At 41.8% G+C, this 18,610-nt stretch overlaps 1 protein-coding gene across 6 annotated transcripts in view; it reads right to left on the bottom strand.

Moving 5' to 3' along the window:
* Nucleotides 1–1,463: 1,463 nt before the first annotated feature.
* Nucleotides 1,464–18,610, bottom strand: part of LOC148019996 (uncharacterized) — a 94,326-nt gene continuing 77,179 nt past the window's right edge. Inside the window, exons 5-9 of one of the 6 annotated variants that reach the window (XM_087700872.1) lie at nucleotides 2,819–2,874; nucleotides 2,610–2,688; nucleotides 2,485–2,532; nucleotides 2,217–2,324; nucleotides 1,464–2,119 (exon numbers count right to left, since the gene is read on the bottom strand). In XM_087700872.1, the coding sequence (XP_087556998.1) occupies nucleotides 2,067–2,119; nucleotides 2,217–2,324; nucleotides 2,485–2,532; nucleotides 2,610–2,688; nucleotides 2,819–2,874 (344 nt within the window). In that variant the 3' untranslated portion in view covers nucleotides 1,464–2,066. Of the gene's footprint in view, nucleotides 2,120–2,216; nucleotides 2,325–2,484; nucleotides 2,533–2,609; nucleotides 2,689–2,758; nucleotides 2,888–18,610 lie in introns of all 6 variants that reach the window. The other 5 variants (XM_087700870.1, XM_087700869.1, XM_087700873.1 and 2 more) reach the window with 5 other exon arrangements.

Genomic DNA, 18,610 nt, shown 5'->3' with positions numbered 1-18,610 from the left:
GCTCATAAGACGATTAACAATGATTTTAGGAGCATATTGTTTACAATTCATTGACTCTATTGGAAGACAACAACCGGAAGACGCCATGAAGATTATTCAACCTAAATGCATTTTGGATTTTTATCCAACTACCACTCACCATGCTAAAAATTTGTTTAGTACAATAATCATCCTATTAAGACAATAATTTCATGAACATGCTTTAAGGTCTCATCTTGGATTCATCATTGCTTATTGTTCCACTCATAATTGAGGGTGTTTGCTTGCTCACCCCAAGGTAATGTTATTGAGATGAAAAGTAATCATAATAATTATTTTTGTTGAAAGATTAAACCTTGTGCTCTTCTTCATCCAAACCAATATTGCTTGGCCTATTTCCCATGAGAAAACTATATTTAGCATCTCTTTTTTTTTTTGGGTTTAGCATATGATTAATGTTACCCAAGGTAACAATAGTTGACATTATTTAGCGTAGATGAGTCATTTGAAAATAACATTATTTCCACTTCTTAAGTTCAAACATATAGATCGATATAGTTATTTTAGTAGTGCCTTAATACTCTAGTTGTTTGAGTGCAAATGACGATATCTAATGAAGACAAGGATGCAAGATTGGAGGTTGATCATTTATTGAAGTGGATAATTCTTTAGCGAAAGATTATTTATTCACGAGCAATTTGCATTTTTTTGAAACATTGTATTTGACATCACATTTTGTATACTTGTTGAGTTTTGTATCATTTTGAGCGCTAGAGGATGATTCTAGGTCCAAACAGAGAAAAAGAAACTCTATTGTGTTGGTAAAATCTAATTTGGGGTGAATTGTTTCGTAAATACAAGGGAGAGTAGATCACTCATGCTTGGGGTAGATTGTACCCAATTTGCGTTGTCCAACCCATGCTCACATGAGGACAGTGCCCAAGTGGCTATGTTTTGGTGTCTCCAAGCATCACCCTTACAAGTATTATGAATCTGAAATTAACTTGCCAAAGAACAAAGTCACAAATTGAACCAAATTTGAAGAGATCATGGGTTGCACAACCTACCCATTGGCAATCCAACCAACCCAAAACATAGCTCTACAAGGTGGAGACATACTACACTATTTTCATCCCTGAAGCTGGCTCTTGTGCACAGATTAGGTTAGAGAAGCCATGCGCACTAGGAGATTCTAAGGACCAAGTGACAACTAGTCTTCATGGGATATTCTAAGGAGCATGTCACCGTCCATTAAGCTTCTTGGGAGCCCTGCACAGTGGGATTTTCTAAGAACTCTGAATAATTTCCACCATCTGCTTCCTTAGAGAGTGTTGGGATTGAGTTTTCCAATATCCTTCATTCATATAGCCCTGATACTGAGAGCCCATTTCGATCTCATAAACCATGCATTCGAATGACTGTCAACATTCATATATCGAGTTTTTTCATCTCGGTTCATACATCATAGGACATAGGCATGTAACAGTCAATCAATGCACATAAGCAGTAGCAGTCACGTTAGACATTAGAATTACATTGAAACAGTCCCTGAACTGATGTATGCCTTGGAAACATGAAAGCGCACAATTCTTAAACATGCCTATGTGAGAGTCTATGAATGCATTGTAAGCAGTAGCAGTCAGTTTATACATCAGAGTTGCTCAAACGACGTCACTGAACTAATTTGGCTTGGAAAATAAGATTGACATGAGCCGGCTGGCAACAAATAATCCAGGAAGACTTTAAACAGAGATTCTGATCTTGAAACTTTTAACTGCAGATCATGTAGAATGTTTACGGACTGATGGTCTTTAATATGAATGAGAACGCCTCGGGGGAATTTAAGGGAAAGGTGGGCATTTGGGTGTGTCTGTATTATCTATGGAAAAAATGGAAAAAGAAGAAAATGTAAGTAAGTGTCTACAAGGTATAAATTGTATCCGTGTCTGAGGTGGTTGAAGGACACCATTAACCAAGTGTATCTGTATCTGAGGATGGAGTGGGTGAAGAGCACCATAGACCAATTGTAAATGAGCTTTAAAAAGCTGCATGGCTGCACTTGACCTTCTTAGATTATAATGCTGGTGTCACAACAATACATTCACCATACCCATCACGTGCCTGTAGTACTCCACACCATCTGAAAGGAAATGATGTTAAAGCAAGCACAAAGGATGATTCAAGACATGAAGAGCCTACTTCTAAAATGTATAGCATCTGAAAACAAACATGCTTACAGATAAGAAGATGGTTCAAGAGATGAAAAAGTTGATAAGCTTTTTGACGATCCTTGAAGCCAGGTGAACATGGAAGGACCTCATGGTAAGACTCATAAAAGACATCGGCTGCAGAAGCTCTCATATCAGTATGATGCATTAAAAATGTATCAAGTGCAAACATGTTTTTCTTGCTTATGTTTTACACGTGTGACCACATATTCCTATGATTTGTAAGCTGAAACATGCAGTCTTAACAGTACAACTCTGGTTAGTTGCTAGTACTTACAAAATCCTGGAAAGCCTGCAACCGGGGCCCATCCTTGAAATGCCAAATCTATAAAAAGAGTCCATAATTAAAAAGCATTTTTAAAAAAAATCCTGCCAAACTTCACAGCCCTACAAGGGAGGTACCAAATTCTGCATCTCCAATAAAACTGGCAGGATCAAACATGGAAACTTCTCCTGTTGACAGCAGGCCAGTATTTCCCATCTGCAACAAGCATGTCCAATCAAAGAAAGAAAAATAAGAAAATCCCAGTTTCATGTCTCTTCCAACTCACCCAAAGGTCTCCATGCAGAATACTTGGCTTACAAGTATGGGCAGCCAATATACTAATTACCCGATCAGTCAACCTATCTTCTTTAGACCGCAGCTCAGTTGCCTGATCTCCAAGCACTGCATAAACCCGCTAAAGCTGCTGTGTCAATTGTCTTGACGTGCATGTTATACCAAGAATCCAGTTATAAAGAACCTAAATGAAGAGTTGTTAACTTTGAACTAACATGTTGCATTCAAAACTTCTCCATTAAAGAAAGTTACAAATGCAAAAGCATACCTAGACCTTGTCAACAGCTTAGCACTACAAAAGAGAAATTGCGAGTCCAAATACTCCTTAAAATGGCCAAACAAGGTCAATCCAGTCTATTAGAAAATCCACACATCGTCAATCTTGATAGCCGTATGACCTGGCAACACCCTAGATAGAAATGACTACTACAATGGTTAGTACACTTTGGAGAGGGTACTTCTCAACAAGTCAGTCTTGAATCAAATTCTAGGGTGTATCACTTGTTGAGCTAAAATATGCATTACTTGTTGATTAGCCTCTTAAAAAACCCCAAAACACCCTAAAAAATGCTCTTTTAGAGTAAAAACCCTAAAACGGGGAGCGGTTCAAGAGAGTTCAGTGGAAACCCTAATTTGGGAGGCTCCAATCCACATCTATAAATATATAGGCTGCCCACCATTCAACTATCATCCATGTTTGCAAGTTACACCACCTCCATCTGCTATCCAGCCATCATTGACTGCAGCCACATTATCTTCAACCTGTCCATTGCTGTAGGCGACAGCTCTCAGCTGCTAGTGACTACTCCAGATTGTCCCAGACTGCTGTTCAGCCTGCCGTCCATCATCTCCACGGTCAGCCAGCCTGCATTTTCAGCATTGCAGGCCCTGACACTCTCCAAGGTTACACCGCCTCCATCTACTGTCCAGCCATCATTGACTGCAGCCACATTATCTTCAGCCTGTCCATTGCTGTAGGTGACAGCTCTCAGCTACTAGCGACTACTCCAGATTGTCCCAGACTACTGTTCAGCCTGCCGTCCATCATCTCCACGGTTAGCCAGCCTGCATTTTCAGCATTGCAGGCCCTGACACTCTCCAACACACCCTCTCCAGCTGTCGCCCTGCTGTTTACAGCACCTGTGCATAGTTTCTAGCTTCCAATCGGTGGTACACTGCTACGTTTACCAGCTTTCAGTCTTCAGATTGCTGCGTTTTGCACTCCTACACTTTGACTAGTGGTCACAGACTTGGGATCCCTCTCCGGTGGATATCACACTCCGACATTGCTCTGCCCTTGAGCACACTGTACACTCTTACATTCATTTACAGCATTCATTCACTTCAGAGTTGTGTTCTCTCTCTCCCTTCTTCTGTTTGTGTTTGAGTTTTGAGTTTTGCGTTTAGGGTTTGAGTTTTGCCCTCTGTGTCTGTGTCTGTCTCTTTGTGTTTCTGTCGTGGTCATACACTCTGTGTCCTTGATGCAAACCCTAGCAATTTTCTTCACATCACCATCCACCAAGCAAACTACAAGATGTCCTCACACCATTGCCTGCACCAGCCATAATTTTATGTCACCCCAAGGAAAATAGATCCACATCTACCAAGGTTGGTGATGCAAAGGGTAGAAGAGGATGAGGCTGCCTCTAATGGTCATGACTCCCACCTTAGGAATCAAGCTAACCTCTATCTTCTTAAGGAAATCCTTGGCAATGCCCCAATCACTTGCACGTTAAACACTTTTCTTCTTGTAGCTTTTGTATTCCCTCTCAGATAGTTGTCTAGTTTTTTTTTCAATAAAGAGAATGTTTTATTTATGACATCTCCCAAAAAATCCCCCTGTGGCAAAATACAAAGTACAAAGAACCCTGTATAGAGTAGCTAGGTACATCACAAATACAATGGTTGTGTGAACAACCAATCTAGTGGCCTATATTGCCAAACCACCTAAGGGGCAGTGTGAAAAAAGGTACCAAAGTCCCATATTTGCAAGAAGGCATCTCTCCTCCTCATCCTCTCAAAGCTGTCATGTATCCTCTCCCATCTCAGGCAAAGTGTGGATGATCTCCTCAAAAGAGTCTCTACTATGGATACATCCTAAAGATCTATAGCATGGCAATTTTATTACATGTGTATTGGGTAGGGCATTACCTAGTGGGCCTTCTGGTCATTTTGTTGTGCCCTAACCATCTAATGGATAAGGCTTACATGTCGCGGTGCCTCCACCTCCACCGGCACTTTATGGAAACATTCATGTTCTAGTGTCTCCACATCAATCAGCACCCATTGGACATTATCAGCCTACTTAGGCCTACCCACCTCCCCCTCCTTATTCCCCTTCACCTCCTCCTACCTATTCCACTTATCCAACACCTCATGGTTCTTCGTCCTCATCAACCAAACATGTCTTTAATGATAAGACTTGTTTTAATGAGTCTTCACTACTTGGTCGAACCTAATGAGACATGTCCTTGACTCCTAGAACCTATGGGATCTTGTGCAGGAATCAACCTAATCCCACAATTGTTCCGTGTGAGATTGTGCACTCATGGAAGGCTAGAAATGCCTCGACTATTGTCGAGCTGATGTAAAGTCTCTTACTTGAATTTCATTCACAGCTTCAACATTTTGACTTAGTATCTGAGCGTTGGGCACACTTGAGTGACCGCTATGCAACTCGTCGAGATAGGACCCATCACATCAACTTAGATCATGAGCTCCAAAACTTTAAAATCACTAACCAGGATGACTTAAAAGTCAAGTTGGCTAAGTATCAGCGCCTTCTCGCCGAGTTCTCTACCACGAGGACTCCTAAGTCCTCGGACAATCATATTACATTGTTTCTAAATAAGCTATTGAGGAAATACTTCCATTTTGTGCAGCAAGTGATCTCACAGCCTACCATGCCCACATTCTATGAATTTGAGTGACAACTACTACGTTTTGCTCCGCTCTTCGAACAGTTTCATAATTTGACCTCTACAGAGGGGGCTCTCATTGCTTCTTCTTAGAAGAGGCAGCAAGGGAAGGGTAAACAAAATCAAAATTCCAACCAAAATCAAAATCAAAACCAAACTAGTGAGACCCAAGGAAACTCCCCGTCATCTCTAAAACTCAGGTAGCATAATATATCAAAGGAAAATTTGTATTGTCAAATTCAAAAGACCGGCCATTTTAATGACGAGTGTCAATCAAAGGCAAGAGGTGCAACACCAAAAGCTAAGAATGAGACCCCCGCCCCTCAGTCGGATAACCCCCCAACAAGGGAGGCAAGATGGTGGCAACCCTCAACAAGGGCAATAGCAAGGCCAAACCCACACACTACCACTAGTCAACCATCACAGTCGTCGACAATGCTCTCAATGCCAAAGGGCTTGTCTGACTAGTTTGCAAAGGCCCACATCGTCTTCATAGAGACATTTAAGGATGTGAGTCTCATCCATATTTGCAAGTTGTCTCTTGACGAGGTGACTATAGAGGCCCACTCATCATAGCTGAGTACTTCAGCTACTCAAATTGTGGACAGTGGAGTTACTCATCATATGACCCCCATCATGGACATTTTCATTTTCTGAGCCCCTACAGATAGGCACGTACAAGTTCGGAACAACTCCTTGGTCACAATTCAAACTCATAGTCACATCATTTTTTCCACTGACTAGGGTCCAAATCACACTATGTTGGATGATATATACTATGCCCCCCAACTTAGGGTAAACTTATTATCCGTTCAACAACTTCGCCATCTGGGTTTGAGCATCCTTCTTCACAGTGACCACAATTGCGGACCTTGAATCTCAAACTAGTTTAGTGATTGCTCGCAGTGAGGCATAGGCTAGTGGCTTCTTGTGCCACATGACACAGTTTCTTTCCACACCGACACCCAAGGGCTCTGAGTTCCACCACTTCGAGGCTTTAGCCGCTATACGCGAGCCTACAAGAACCGAGCATCTTTGGCATTTTCGCTTAGGACATCTCGACCATAACTCTCTTTATAAGTTGTCGCATGACAGATGATCGATGGTCTTCCTTGCTTGAAGCTATCACGGGATGCCTATAAAGCTTGTCAACTCGGAAAACAACACTATACCCCATTTCCTCAACAGTCTATACATAGAGTTGGGGCATCTCTCAAATTGATTCATCTTGATCTTTGTGGGACAACATCCGCCACTCCAATGAATCGCATATCGTACTTCTTTTTTATTTTGGATGATCATTCTCATTACATATGGGTGTATTTTCTTAAGCATAAGTCCGATGCTTTCACATATTTTTCTGCTTGGGTATTGTTGGTCCATAAATAGACTAGTCATCGTGTAGGATCCATGGAAAGTGAGTGGGGGCAAGTTTATCTCACACGCGTTTTCTAAGTTTCTACAGAAGCATGATATTTCACGCCAACTCACCTCTACCAACTCCCCCTCACAGAATGGAGTTAGGGCATGGGCATAGGAACCAGACCATCATGAACATAGTATGCTCTATGTTGTTCATAGTCGAGCTCTCTAAGCACCTTTGGGTTGAGGCTATTAACACTTCCGTGTACATCCTTAACCAGTGCCCAACTACGGCTGTTCCTCGAAGGACTCTATACGAGACATTCTTTGGCTCTCGGTCTGTAGTTTCTCACTTTAGAATCTTTGGGATTCATGCTTACACACACATCCCTCATGACAAAATAGACAAGCCCACTCCCTGAGCTGATCTTTTGATTTTTGTAGGATACTCCTCTTAAACAAAAGCCTATCATCTATTCAATCGCCAAATAAACAAGGTGATCATTAGGAGAGATGTGATGTTTGATGAAAGAGACATTGTGCAATCTTCTATACTAGATACCATGCCCTTTCCTCACATTGTTCCTACTGAGATAGTGCCTTCTAAGCCAGATCTACTAACTACTCCTAATCCACCCACAAATTCTTCACTTCCCAGACCCCCTCCGCGAGACCCATTACCTCGCTAGTACCAGCAGGCCATGTGGCATTACGGGATCCTTCCACCGGATTCCAATCCAAAGGGCCCTAGAAGATCTACTCGGCTTGCACCTCAAGCTTCATTTGAGTCATTGTTTAGAGCTAAGTATATAGCGTATTCTAAGCCGGATAGTTGGCAAAAGTCTCTTCAATACACCCCAATGGCAAGAGACCATGAAAAAGACGCTTGAGAGCATTAACCAAAATGAGACTTGGACCTTGGTGGATCATTTGAGCCACAAGAAAGTCGTCAAGACAAAGTTGATTTTTAGGTGTAACCTAAAAGCTGATGGAACTTTGGACAAATACAAGGCTCGCCTTGTGATGCAAGGATTTTGACAAAAGCAAGGTATTGACTATGAAGAGACCTTTGCTCCTACAGTGCGATTGACTTCATTTCATTTGTTGGTTGCGCTAGCGCTCACTTGGGTTGGCCTATCTATCGGATGGACATCAAAAGTGCCTTTTTGAGCGGTTATTCAAAGGAAGCCTATGTGGAGTAGTCTCTCGAATTTTCTTCTACTGACAAGAAAGATAAGGTCTTTCACTTGTGGAAGACTCTCTATGGGCTAAAGCAAGCACCACAGTCTTGGTTCCAGAGGATGGATAAGTTCCTTAGGACTCACGAATAGCATTCTACCCCTTATGACCCGAATTATATGTTGTACTACTTTAGAGGGGGTTAGCTATATCCTACTATATATAGATAATTTGCTTATCACCAACTCCAACTCTATTACCATAGCAAAGATAAATGCCCAACTTTGCTCGACTTTTGAGATGACAGACCTTGGTTTATTGTCTTACTTTTTGGAGATGGAGGTAGTGATCTGAGGGTGGCATTTTTGTCTCACTATAGAAGTACGCTCTTCAGTCAGCGGACCAGCGTTTCACGGATCAAACACGGCCTATGGCCACACCTCTTAATCCCACCATCCATCTTTCTAAGGATACCCTTAGTCAGCAATTACACCTATAGATTTGTTGTAGGAAAGCTTCTTTGGTGGATTCACGCTAGGCCAAATTTAGCTTACTTTGTTAGTTTGCTTAGTTAGTATTTCACTACACCTAGAATGTCACATTAGATTTCCTATTTGCATGTTTTGATATATTTGCGATGTACCTACTCTTATGGCCTAACTTATGGATCTGGTTTATGTTTGTAGGGGTATACTCACTTTGACTAGACAATGACTAGGCAAGAGATGATACCTAGCATTCCCACGACAGCTACCTCTTTACCTCACCCATCTCTTCGGCAAGCCACAAGCAAGAGACAGTGGTGGCTTCCACGGCGAAGGTTGAGTATCGAGCTATTTTCAATGGTATCACAAAGACCATCTACTTAAGAAGCTTGCTACCGGCACTACACTTTTCATGAAACTCTCCCACAGTTCTCTACTGTGACAACCAGAGTGCCATTGTCCTTGTGGGCAATCTGATTATTACACCACGAACACAACATATAGAGGTCCACTTTCACTTCACCAGAGAGCATGTTGAACAAGGCACCATACGCCTAGAGTTTGTGCCTTCCTCCAACAACTTTGTAGACATATTGACCAAGGTCGTCAATCGGCGTGTTATAGTATCTTATACCCAAGATCGGCTTGTGTATACCCTCCTCTACTTCTTCAGATTGATCAGGGGAGGGAAAACTCAAACACTCTAAATTCGGGTTGGACATCCTTTCTTGCTCAGTTTTTAGGCCTAAGACAGTGTTGAGCTAACATAAGCATTACATGCTGAATTAGACACTTAAACATCCCCCAAAATTCTTAATTAATTAAATCCCTAAAATGGAGGGCAGTTCGAGAGAGTTTTTAATTGGTGCATAGTACGAGGTCTCGAAACTTTCTATAAATGGGCCGGCTACCCTCCATTCAGTCTTAATCTCGTTTTTGTAGGTTTCAGGCCTTCTAGCTTCGCTGCCCACACCCCGTTTGTGAAGGACATCTCAATCAAGGCTGTCCTTTGCTATCTACATCAGATTGGAGCATGTTTCAAACCTTCTCGCAATTTGCACCTTTACCAGTTGTCCCCTGCTGTTCACAACCTTCCAAGTGGCTGCGATTTGGTCTAGCAGCCTGTTTTCTTGCATTTATAGCAGCCTATATCCTGGCGACTGCACCCAAAGTTTGCGTCTGCATCTATCAACTGCCGCCCAGCACTTTTCCTCTCCAAACTTACTGCATTTGACCCTTACTTCTGCTGCCCAGGCTGCTTACACTCCGCAACTATTTGCATTTGCTGTTTTTCTCTCTCTTCCACTACCTAACTACATCAAATCGAGTCTTTGTGGCTGTGTTTGCTGATGTTCGACTCTAGGAGGCTGCCATTGCTACGTTCTAGGATCTGTCAGGAGTACAACACAAGATACTTTGGAGTTCTTGGCTCTTATTTGCTCTCCCATATAAGAGATGCTAAGAACTTGAAGCTCCTTCCAAGCTATAGGAAACAAGAGTTCTTGAAATGTAGAGGTCTCATCGAGTGGGATGAAACAAAAGATTCCTTTAGAAGACCTAGTGAATTCCCTGAAACTAAAGACTCTTCTGCAATAGAGTCAGACTAAAAGATGTTAAGGGTTTCTTGAAACCCATCTTTTTCCATCTCTTTGTCTAGTTTGTAACCATTCTGAATATCTTTGCTTTGCACAAGATTTTAAATATCCCTCGTTTCTTCTTTGGGTAATAGTGGATATAGTCCTTGCCAAAGATGATGTATTCCAGAGAAATTTGATGACACAAGGTTAAAATTCAAAGGTTTCCTCCAACAAGTACAATTGTTTATATGGATGCAACCAATCATTACCCAAATTATGCTTCTCGGGTTGCCCTTGTAGGGACTCTTCTCTTAGGTATAGATCTCTCTTGGTTTGCCCCCTTACTTGAGAAGGAATCTCCATTGCTATATAATTTTGAGGCCTTTATACAAGAGTTTACTGCCACATTTGGAGAAGTAGACAAAGCAAAAGTAGCTAAAACAAAGAGTAGAAATCTATGCCAAGGGTCGAGACCCGCCTCGGTATATGCATCAGAATTTTAGCAACTCACATGCAATCTAACATGGCATGAGGATTACATTAGGGATAAATTGATTTGATGCCGTTCAAGCCATTGACAACTCAAGAAAAACAAAGAAAGGATGAGAGTTCATGGAGCCACTACCCCATCATTGTCGGGAAACGTTGACATTCAGGCTACACAAAGCTTCAAGAAACCTAAAAGGTCTCCTTCTACCTACAAATCCAATGTTAAGCTTTACATTACCAATATAGATTCACCTAGAGGAAAGATAGATAGACAAGCTTTGTTAGTCTCTATAGCCACACCATGCTTCGTGGACAAAAAATTTGCAGAGCAACATGGTATACAGCTTCTAAGGAAAGCATAGTCAATATGTATAAAAGTCATCAATGGTCCACTTCCTGCTTCGGGTTTTGTTGTTTCTGGAGCCACCAGCACTGCCATGTCACCAAATTGCTGCATTTTGATATTTCTAAAGCTGCCTACCTTGCCACATCATCTAGATTTCCGTGTTTGATAGTTTCGCACCATTGCCAACTGCCATGGCATCAAAGCTTGCTGCATTTGCTGTCCTGCTCCAACTACCCATCTGTCTCACTGATCTAGCCTTCACACAACAGCATTTGCTGTTTTCGGAGGCTGCCTGCTGTGTTTTAGGATCTGTCAAAGTACAATAGATTCTTTTGCTCATACTCTCTGTCTCAATCCAAAAGAGAGAGAGGAGTTCGAGGGTTAGTTTTTCACCTAGAATAGTGTGTTTGCTGCATTGAGCATTGTATTTATTCATTATTTAGATTTCTTTCATCTTCTATATTAACTGTAACCCTAATTAGTTCGGGCATCTATCATACGATTGTGTTTGTATACTGTAGTCAAGCATTTCTTTATTGTCACCAATAAGCTGGACTAGAAATCCTATTCAAGTACTGTCCAATGATGAGAAAAGAGAGGCTCCCCTGGAATCCTCATATCCACGTGCTTAGGCCTTTGTCTATACCCATTCTATAGCCCCTCAAGTTGCAACCATGGTCTGTATTATGCCATGAAAGATCGTATTGAGGACTCTTCTCACCTCCTAGCCTTCAAAGCAATTCCACAAGTAGCATCTATGTGCCTCACCTAGCTCACCACATCTCACATATGCCATTGGGTCATTGCTATATCCTAGCCAAGTGCCAATTGCTAAGCTCTTGTGTCATGTGAGCTACTAGTCACAGAAAGAGGGATACCTTCCTGGGCTTAAAGCTATCATCCAGCCTCCTCCAAAATTCTAATAGGAAATGATCTGAGATGTTTTATTTGTGCCAATGAGAGGTTGTTCTAGCTATCTGATCGTATTCATTTGAATCCTCCTTCCTAACCTCATACTATGACCAAAGGAGACCACATCACTTGGCCTATTGAGGAATGGATGCCTCCATGCCCACTCTCCCAAATCCCACCATGGTCTCTAAAATGGGCTCCTTTGGTAGGCCCAATGTCTCCATCTATCTAACAGCAAGGTAGCAAGGTCCATGTCTATATGTCACTTTTTCTCACACACTGTCACTACTCTATCCTTTGTCTAGCACATCCTATGAACTTTGTCTTTACCTAGTCCTCATGTTGAAGACAACCATCTTGCTCAACCATAAAAGTAAATACTCTATCTCTCCTAGTTGCAATGACCACAAGGACTCAAGAGGATGTCCCCATAAGAGAATAGACCTATCCAAGTTTGAGATATATCTATATCCCACCTCTAGTCAAGAGGTATTCCCTCTATCACGGCCTCAAGCATAATGCAATAGCCCCTAAAATACAAAACAATCTTCCACTCAAGCAACAACCTGTCTAGAGAACCTCCCCCAAGATAAGCAAGTCCTCTGTCCAAGAGTATGGCCCATCAACTCCAATCCTAGATAGTGATCAAAGGGAAGAGACTACCTCCTCTTCTCTTCAATTGAAGTCAATGGCAATTGATGGAGGGCACATGAAACAATCCTCTATACTCTCATGATAGCAAGAATAGATCTAACCTCAAAACTCCTCCCTAAGTCTTTGGTCTTGATCTCCTAGAAAATCCATTGAATGTTGGGCATGGTTCTCCATGTATAGGTGTAATAGCCTCGAGCCTCCCCCAACAGAAGTTTCTTCCAAGGCTCCTTACCTAGAAGAAGACCCCTAATCCAACCGGTCTATATATCAAATCTGTAGGGCAATAAACACACAACTTAAAGCACCCATACTATTCAATTCAGCAAAGAAAATAAATAGCACAGAGAACTTGAGAACTAGGGCACTCTTGAATAGTAGACGACACCAAATTGGCCTTCAATGTGCCTAATCTATGCATGACCTATGGGAAGTGATGTACCTGTTAGCAGTTTAGTCATCTCATGTTTGAGTCTAGTGGGCTAGGCATGTGGGCTGGGCATCTGGCATTTTTTGTGTACAGTTATTGTGGCATTTCCAGCATTTATTGCTGGTCAATGCTGGCCGGCCTGGTCACAATTATGGCATTATTTTGTGCTATATAGTCAGGCTCTCTCCTCCATAGTTATCATTCATCACTTGCAGATTCCAATGCATGCCTTGCTAGAGAGAGGGAACCAATGCCAATGCCCACGCAGCCAATGACTCACTGTTGTATGCAACTATCTCATGTTTGGTATATGGATCCCATTTCCCATACATATCTTTGAGTTCTCCTTTGCAGTGTTCTTGTGTCTTCTCTTTCCTTTCTCTTCTATCTTGTGTTCAGCAGTTTATTTCACCATACTTCTTTGCTTCCATTGCTGCACCCACATCTGTCATGGTATCAAATTTCTACAATCCGGGTGCTGTTTTCTGATGTTACAAGTCTTCCATCACTCTTCTCTGCTGGTTGCTGATCTTCTGCAGCTGACAAGGCGACTTTCTGCTGATTAAAATCAGCCTGTTTTCAACCATCTGCTGCCCTTATTTTATCTAAGCAGTCTGCATTTGCATTTTCTGCATTATGTTACTGTGGTGCAGCTGCATTTTCTGCCTGTTTTTTCTGTGTTTTACCTCTAGCTGACTAAATTTTCTGCATCATTTCATTATTCCTACAAGCTGGCCGACTGCATTTTCAGGTTCTGTTGACTGCATGTAATCTTCACCTTCTAGCTGTGTTTGCTCAAGTCTTGCTTGCTTGCAACAGTTATGTTGTGATCTACTGTCTCTACGCTCCATGTGAACTCTATTTAGTGTAGTCTATACTGTGTTTTGGCTGAACTCTCTCTTCTTCTCTTCTTTGCTTTATTTTCTCTTCCTATCTTCTCCAGATGGCTCACCTTGTGTTGTTCCACTCATGATAAACTTCACAACCCTAATTACTTAACAGAGAGTGTTGTTATGAAAGCATGGTTTGTGTAAAAGCGCTTATGGTACATTGTTTCTGGAGCTATTCAATGTTCTCAATGCCCCACTCCTCTTCCATATGATTTCAATGTGGACAACCACGAGAAAGTTGTGCTTACGTGGGATTCCAATGATACTCGTGCATATTCTACTCTTCTTCGCTATATCTCTAAAGAGGTTCTTCCAACGGTCACCACTTGCAAGACAGCTTTAGCAATATGAGCAAAGCTTCAAATGTTGTATGAGGCTCCCTCAACTATGCATGCAATTACCCTTTATGGACATCTCCAATAGATGAAGTTTGCGTTGAAGGACACTATTGAGTCATTCTTGCTTCGTGTTACACAAGTACAGGATCAGCTTCATCACATGCAATCATCCCCCCACAAGCTCATCTTGTGGGGATTATGCTCTACAAGCTCCCTCTGTAGTGGAGTCGTCGATGCTTTGCAAGCCCAAACATCATTGACACCAATGAGCTTTACACATATGTCGTCCATGTTGCTTGAGCATGAGGCATCTTTGCAATTACAAGGGAGGTTATCACTGTGGTAACAAGGGACATTTGCGCAAGCATGACAAAAAATTAGCAACTTTGAGGAAGGAGGAGGAGGAGAAGAAGAAGCATGATACAAACTCCTCCATTGAGTCATCCACCTCCTCCAATTCCGATTCTAATCCTCATGCCATAGTGAAGGCCAAGGCGCGGAAGGGATTCTCTCCTTTAGATCAAGGGAGGGCTTGGCAACCCCTCTTGTTGCTTTCTAGTGCAAGTGATGCAGTCTTCCCTCACAACTCTCCAGTGCCAAAGAGGGAGTGTGAGAGGGTGGTAAGATGAAGCGAGTGCACCTCATCTGTACATGTATACCAATGCACATGTTTCAATGAGGGAGTGTGAGAGGGTGGTAAGATGAAGCGAGTGCACCTCATCTGTACATGTATACCAATGCACATGTTTCAATGAGGGACTCCCCTGACACATCAACTGAAGTCTAGCAGGTTTGAACACCCTAGAGCGGGGATTAACATCTAGGTTCATGATGGGTTGTTACTCAATTTGGCTCCTAGTCTGAGCTCACATGAGGGACACTTTGGCGGTGTTGACCCAAGGCAGGGAATCCATGTTCACATTGCTCAGAGGCATTTTTGACACGATGGTCATGTATGTTACTACAAGGCATTGTTGACAAACACAAAGAGCTGTCATGATTCTTCTCTATTTTTAGGTTCTGGTATGATCAACATCGACATTAGGTTCTCTCTGAGACACCTTGGTAGTGGTTTATGCATCCACTACTTGGATATCCACGGTTCTATTCTGGTAGTCTTTTTTGTATGGACTATGATGAGTCCTTATCATTGTATCCTTGTATTGTATCAAATCACCCATGATCTAAGAGAGGGTGTTAGCAGTTTAGTCAACTCATGTATGAGTCTGGTAGGCTAGGCATGTGGGGTGGGAATCTAGCATTTTTGTGTGCCATTATTGTGGCATTTCTAGTATTTATTGTTGTTGGTCAGTCAACATTTAATACTGGCCGACTTGGTCACATTTATGGCATTATTTTGTTCTATACAGTTAGGCTCTCTCCTCCACAGTCATCATTCATCACTTGCAAATTCCAGTGCATGCCCTACTAGAGAGGGGTAGCCAGTGTCAATTCCCATACAACCAATGACTCACTGTTGTACGTGATTGTCTCATGTTTGGTATATGGACTCCATTTTCCATGCATATCTACGAGTTCTCGTTCGCAGTGTTCTTGTGTTTTCTCTTTCCTTTCTCTTTTGTCTTGTGTTCAGCAGTTTATTTCATCATTCTTCTTTGCTTTCATTGTTGCATCCACTTCTATCAATACCACATGGTCACAAGAAGAATCTAGTTGCCTATCACCACTCTCCTTGCTAATGAAAAGCCTCACCAAGCTCTAATAGATGGACTTTTCCCCAATGCTCAAAGAAGAGGTGCCAACTATTGCTCTCAAGTACTTCCATCCCCACAAGGCATCCAAGATATTTCATCATAGTCTCATGAGGGACCCATGTGATATCCTCATGAAATATCCATTCCAACTACCTAGTATTTTATACCCAAAATCCATAAGACATGTGCTAATTGATCAAGACACGTGATGCTCGGAATGATAGCTCTCTTCACATATAAAGCAATTAGGGCATGCGCTTGCGCATCACAGCCATCCCATCGAATCTACTCTTGAGTTAGAGGCGATGTGGAAGAGGAAGATGATTCAACATCATGAGGACCACACCTCTCAATCTGGAGGCAAGAGGTGGTACCAATGTTGGAGAAGCCGGCCTTTGCTCTTTGTCATTGACAATATGCCATAAATGATTTGCGACAAGAACATGTCACATCATGTAATCCCACATTGGGTGATTGGTGCTGTCGAGCTTGTCATGGGCACCAAGCATACCCAACAAATCATTATTATTGCTGGCCATGAGTGGAAATGAACAATAAAATAATAATTTCCAAGTGAAAAGAGAGAATATAAATGCTCTAATAATAATAAACCACTAATAAAAGAGATGCTGGCTGTTTCAATGAAGTCAAATAATATGAAGGAAAATAATTCTCTCTTGCCGTTTTCCCACTAAGGAGAGAGAAAATATGCTGAAAATAATAAGTTTCAGAAATAAAATATTATCCGAACAAGGCAGCAATCAGCAATATGCTGAAAGCAGATATTAATGGCTGACAATGCTGTGATAATGCGAACACAGCAGAGAATGAGCAGATCCGCCCAATGAATGCGCCAAAATAAGAGATTGTCCTCAATGTCAAGAGAAAACAGGACTATCAGCCAAATAATATGATTTCTGAGCACCACAAGGCCAAAGAAAGTGATTTGAGGAAAAAGCCCCAATTTTGGAGTCCCAAAGCAGTAAAATTGGACAAAAGTCCCAAATTTTACCCAAAAATTGAAGAGAAATTGAAGGAATTGGATAAAATTATTGCCCGATTGGTCCCAAACACCACACCTGAAGTTGAATTGAACCTCAATTTTGGTGAAATTTGATGCATTTCAAAAAAGCCTCAGTTTTTGAAGAATTTGGGATGAAGTTGAGATCAAATGGTGAAAAGCCCTAGATTTTATCGGAAATTTGAAGAGAGATTCAAAGAATTTTTGTGAAATTTTTACCCGAATGGTGTCGAGTGTCACACTTTTGATGAATTGGGCCTCCATTTTGATGAAGAACACCAAATTTAAGACAAGCCCAAACTTTAGTGGCAAAATTGGAGCGAAATTGAATGTTGCCAACAAAAAGCCCCAAAATTGACTATGACTAAAACTTTTTTAAATTCGATGGACGCCTCTGGGGAAATTGATGGAAATCCCCAAATTTTTGGCGTGGATTGAAGTTGAATTGGGAGATTTTGTGAAAATCCCGAATTCTTACACAATTTGTGCATAGATAGGACAAAAAGATTTGAACACCGGCTTGTTGGTGATAATAATAGAATTAATAAATAACAAACCATTGAAATAGAACTTTTTAAAAAAATAATGTGTTGATTTGATAGGCTGTTCTACATGGCAAGGCACAACTAAACAGTGAATGTGGCAAATAGTGCAATGGTCCGGGGCAGCCTATAGGCAAGCAACGTGCAGGTCCAATCGGCAAGCGATGAAGGTGGCAAATGCCTATCACGTCAGCACAACACACAAGAAAGGCGGCAAACCCCAAGCAATGTGTCTTGTTAGCAGAAAAGGTAGTAGCAACATTGTCAAACACTGCAACAATGGAGGCGCAAGGACGAGGCAAGTCAAACAAGGTAGCTCCTTCTGCAATAGAGGAGGCAATAGATGAAGACAACCATCGTGGCTATGACTCAAGAATGAAAATGGGCGGCACTAGGGCTGCAAGGCAGAGCCTCAAGCAATGATGGGAGTCTTCAGAGGTGATGTGTGCAAATGGGCAAAGAAGATGGTGGCACAGAATGCAATCGACTACCAAGGAGAACATAGAACCCGCCTAGTGACAATGGCTTGTGGGGTAGCTAGCCAAGCGAGAGGAGCTCAATGGCAATGGCTAGTGGTGGATGGTCATGAGCCATGGCAATGGCGATGCAATGGAAGCAAGTGGCTCTGATGTCACTATTGGCCCAAGTGTGGAGTAATTGCATGAATCGCGAATAATTTAATAAAGAATGAATGAAAATGAAAGAATTAATCAATGTACAACAGCACTCCATCGCAAATGAGAAGTGACGTAAGATAATAGGTTTCTTGCTATTCATGACATTACCTCCTTTAGCAATGAGTTTCACAAGGAGCGATGATGGGGTTTCTTAGTACGGCTCTTGGCTTCAATGGATGTCATTGATGAAACTCCTTTACTTTAGCTAGTGCTCAACGAAGATGGGAGGTTGGTTCCCATGTTTACTCACTAGCATCATAGCCCTTCCAATGAACAAGGTATTCAAGCCTTCCCCGAGAGATTTTGAAGGAC

The sequence above is a fragment of the Lygodium microphyllum genome, chromosome 19, assembly GCF_053477565.2.
Source record: "Lygodium microphyllum isolate KBCC chromosome 19, Lygodium_microphyllum_v1.1.10, whole genome shotgun sequence".
Lineage (NCBI taxonomy): Eukaryota > Viridiplantae > Streptophyta > Polypodiopsida > Schizaeales > Lygodiaceae > Lygodium > Lygodium microphyllum.
Note: the sequence above shows the minus strand (reverse complement) of the source record. Positions and strands in the feature narration are given on the sequence as shown.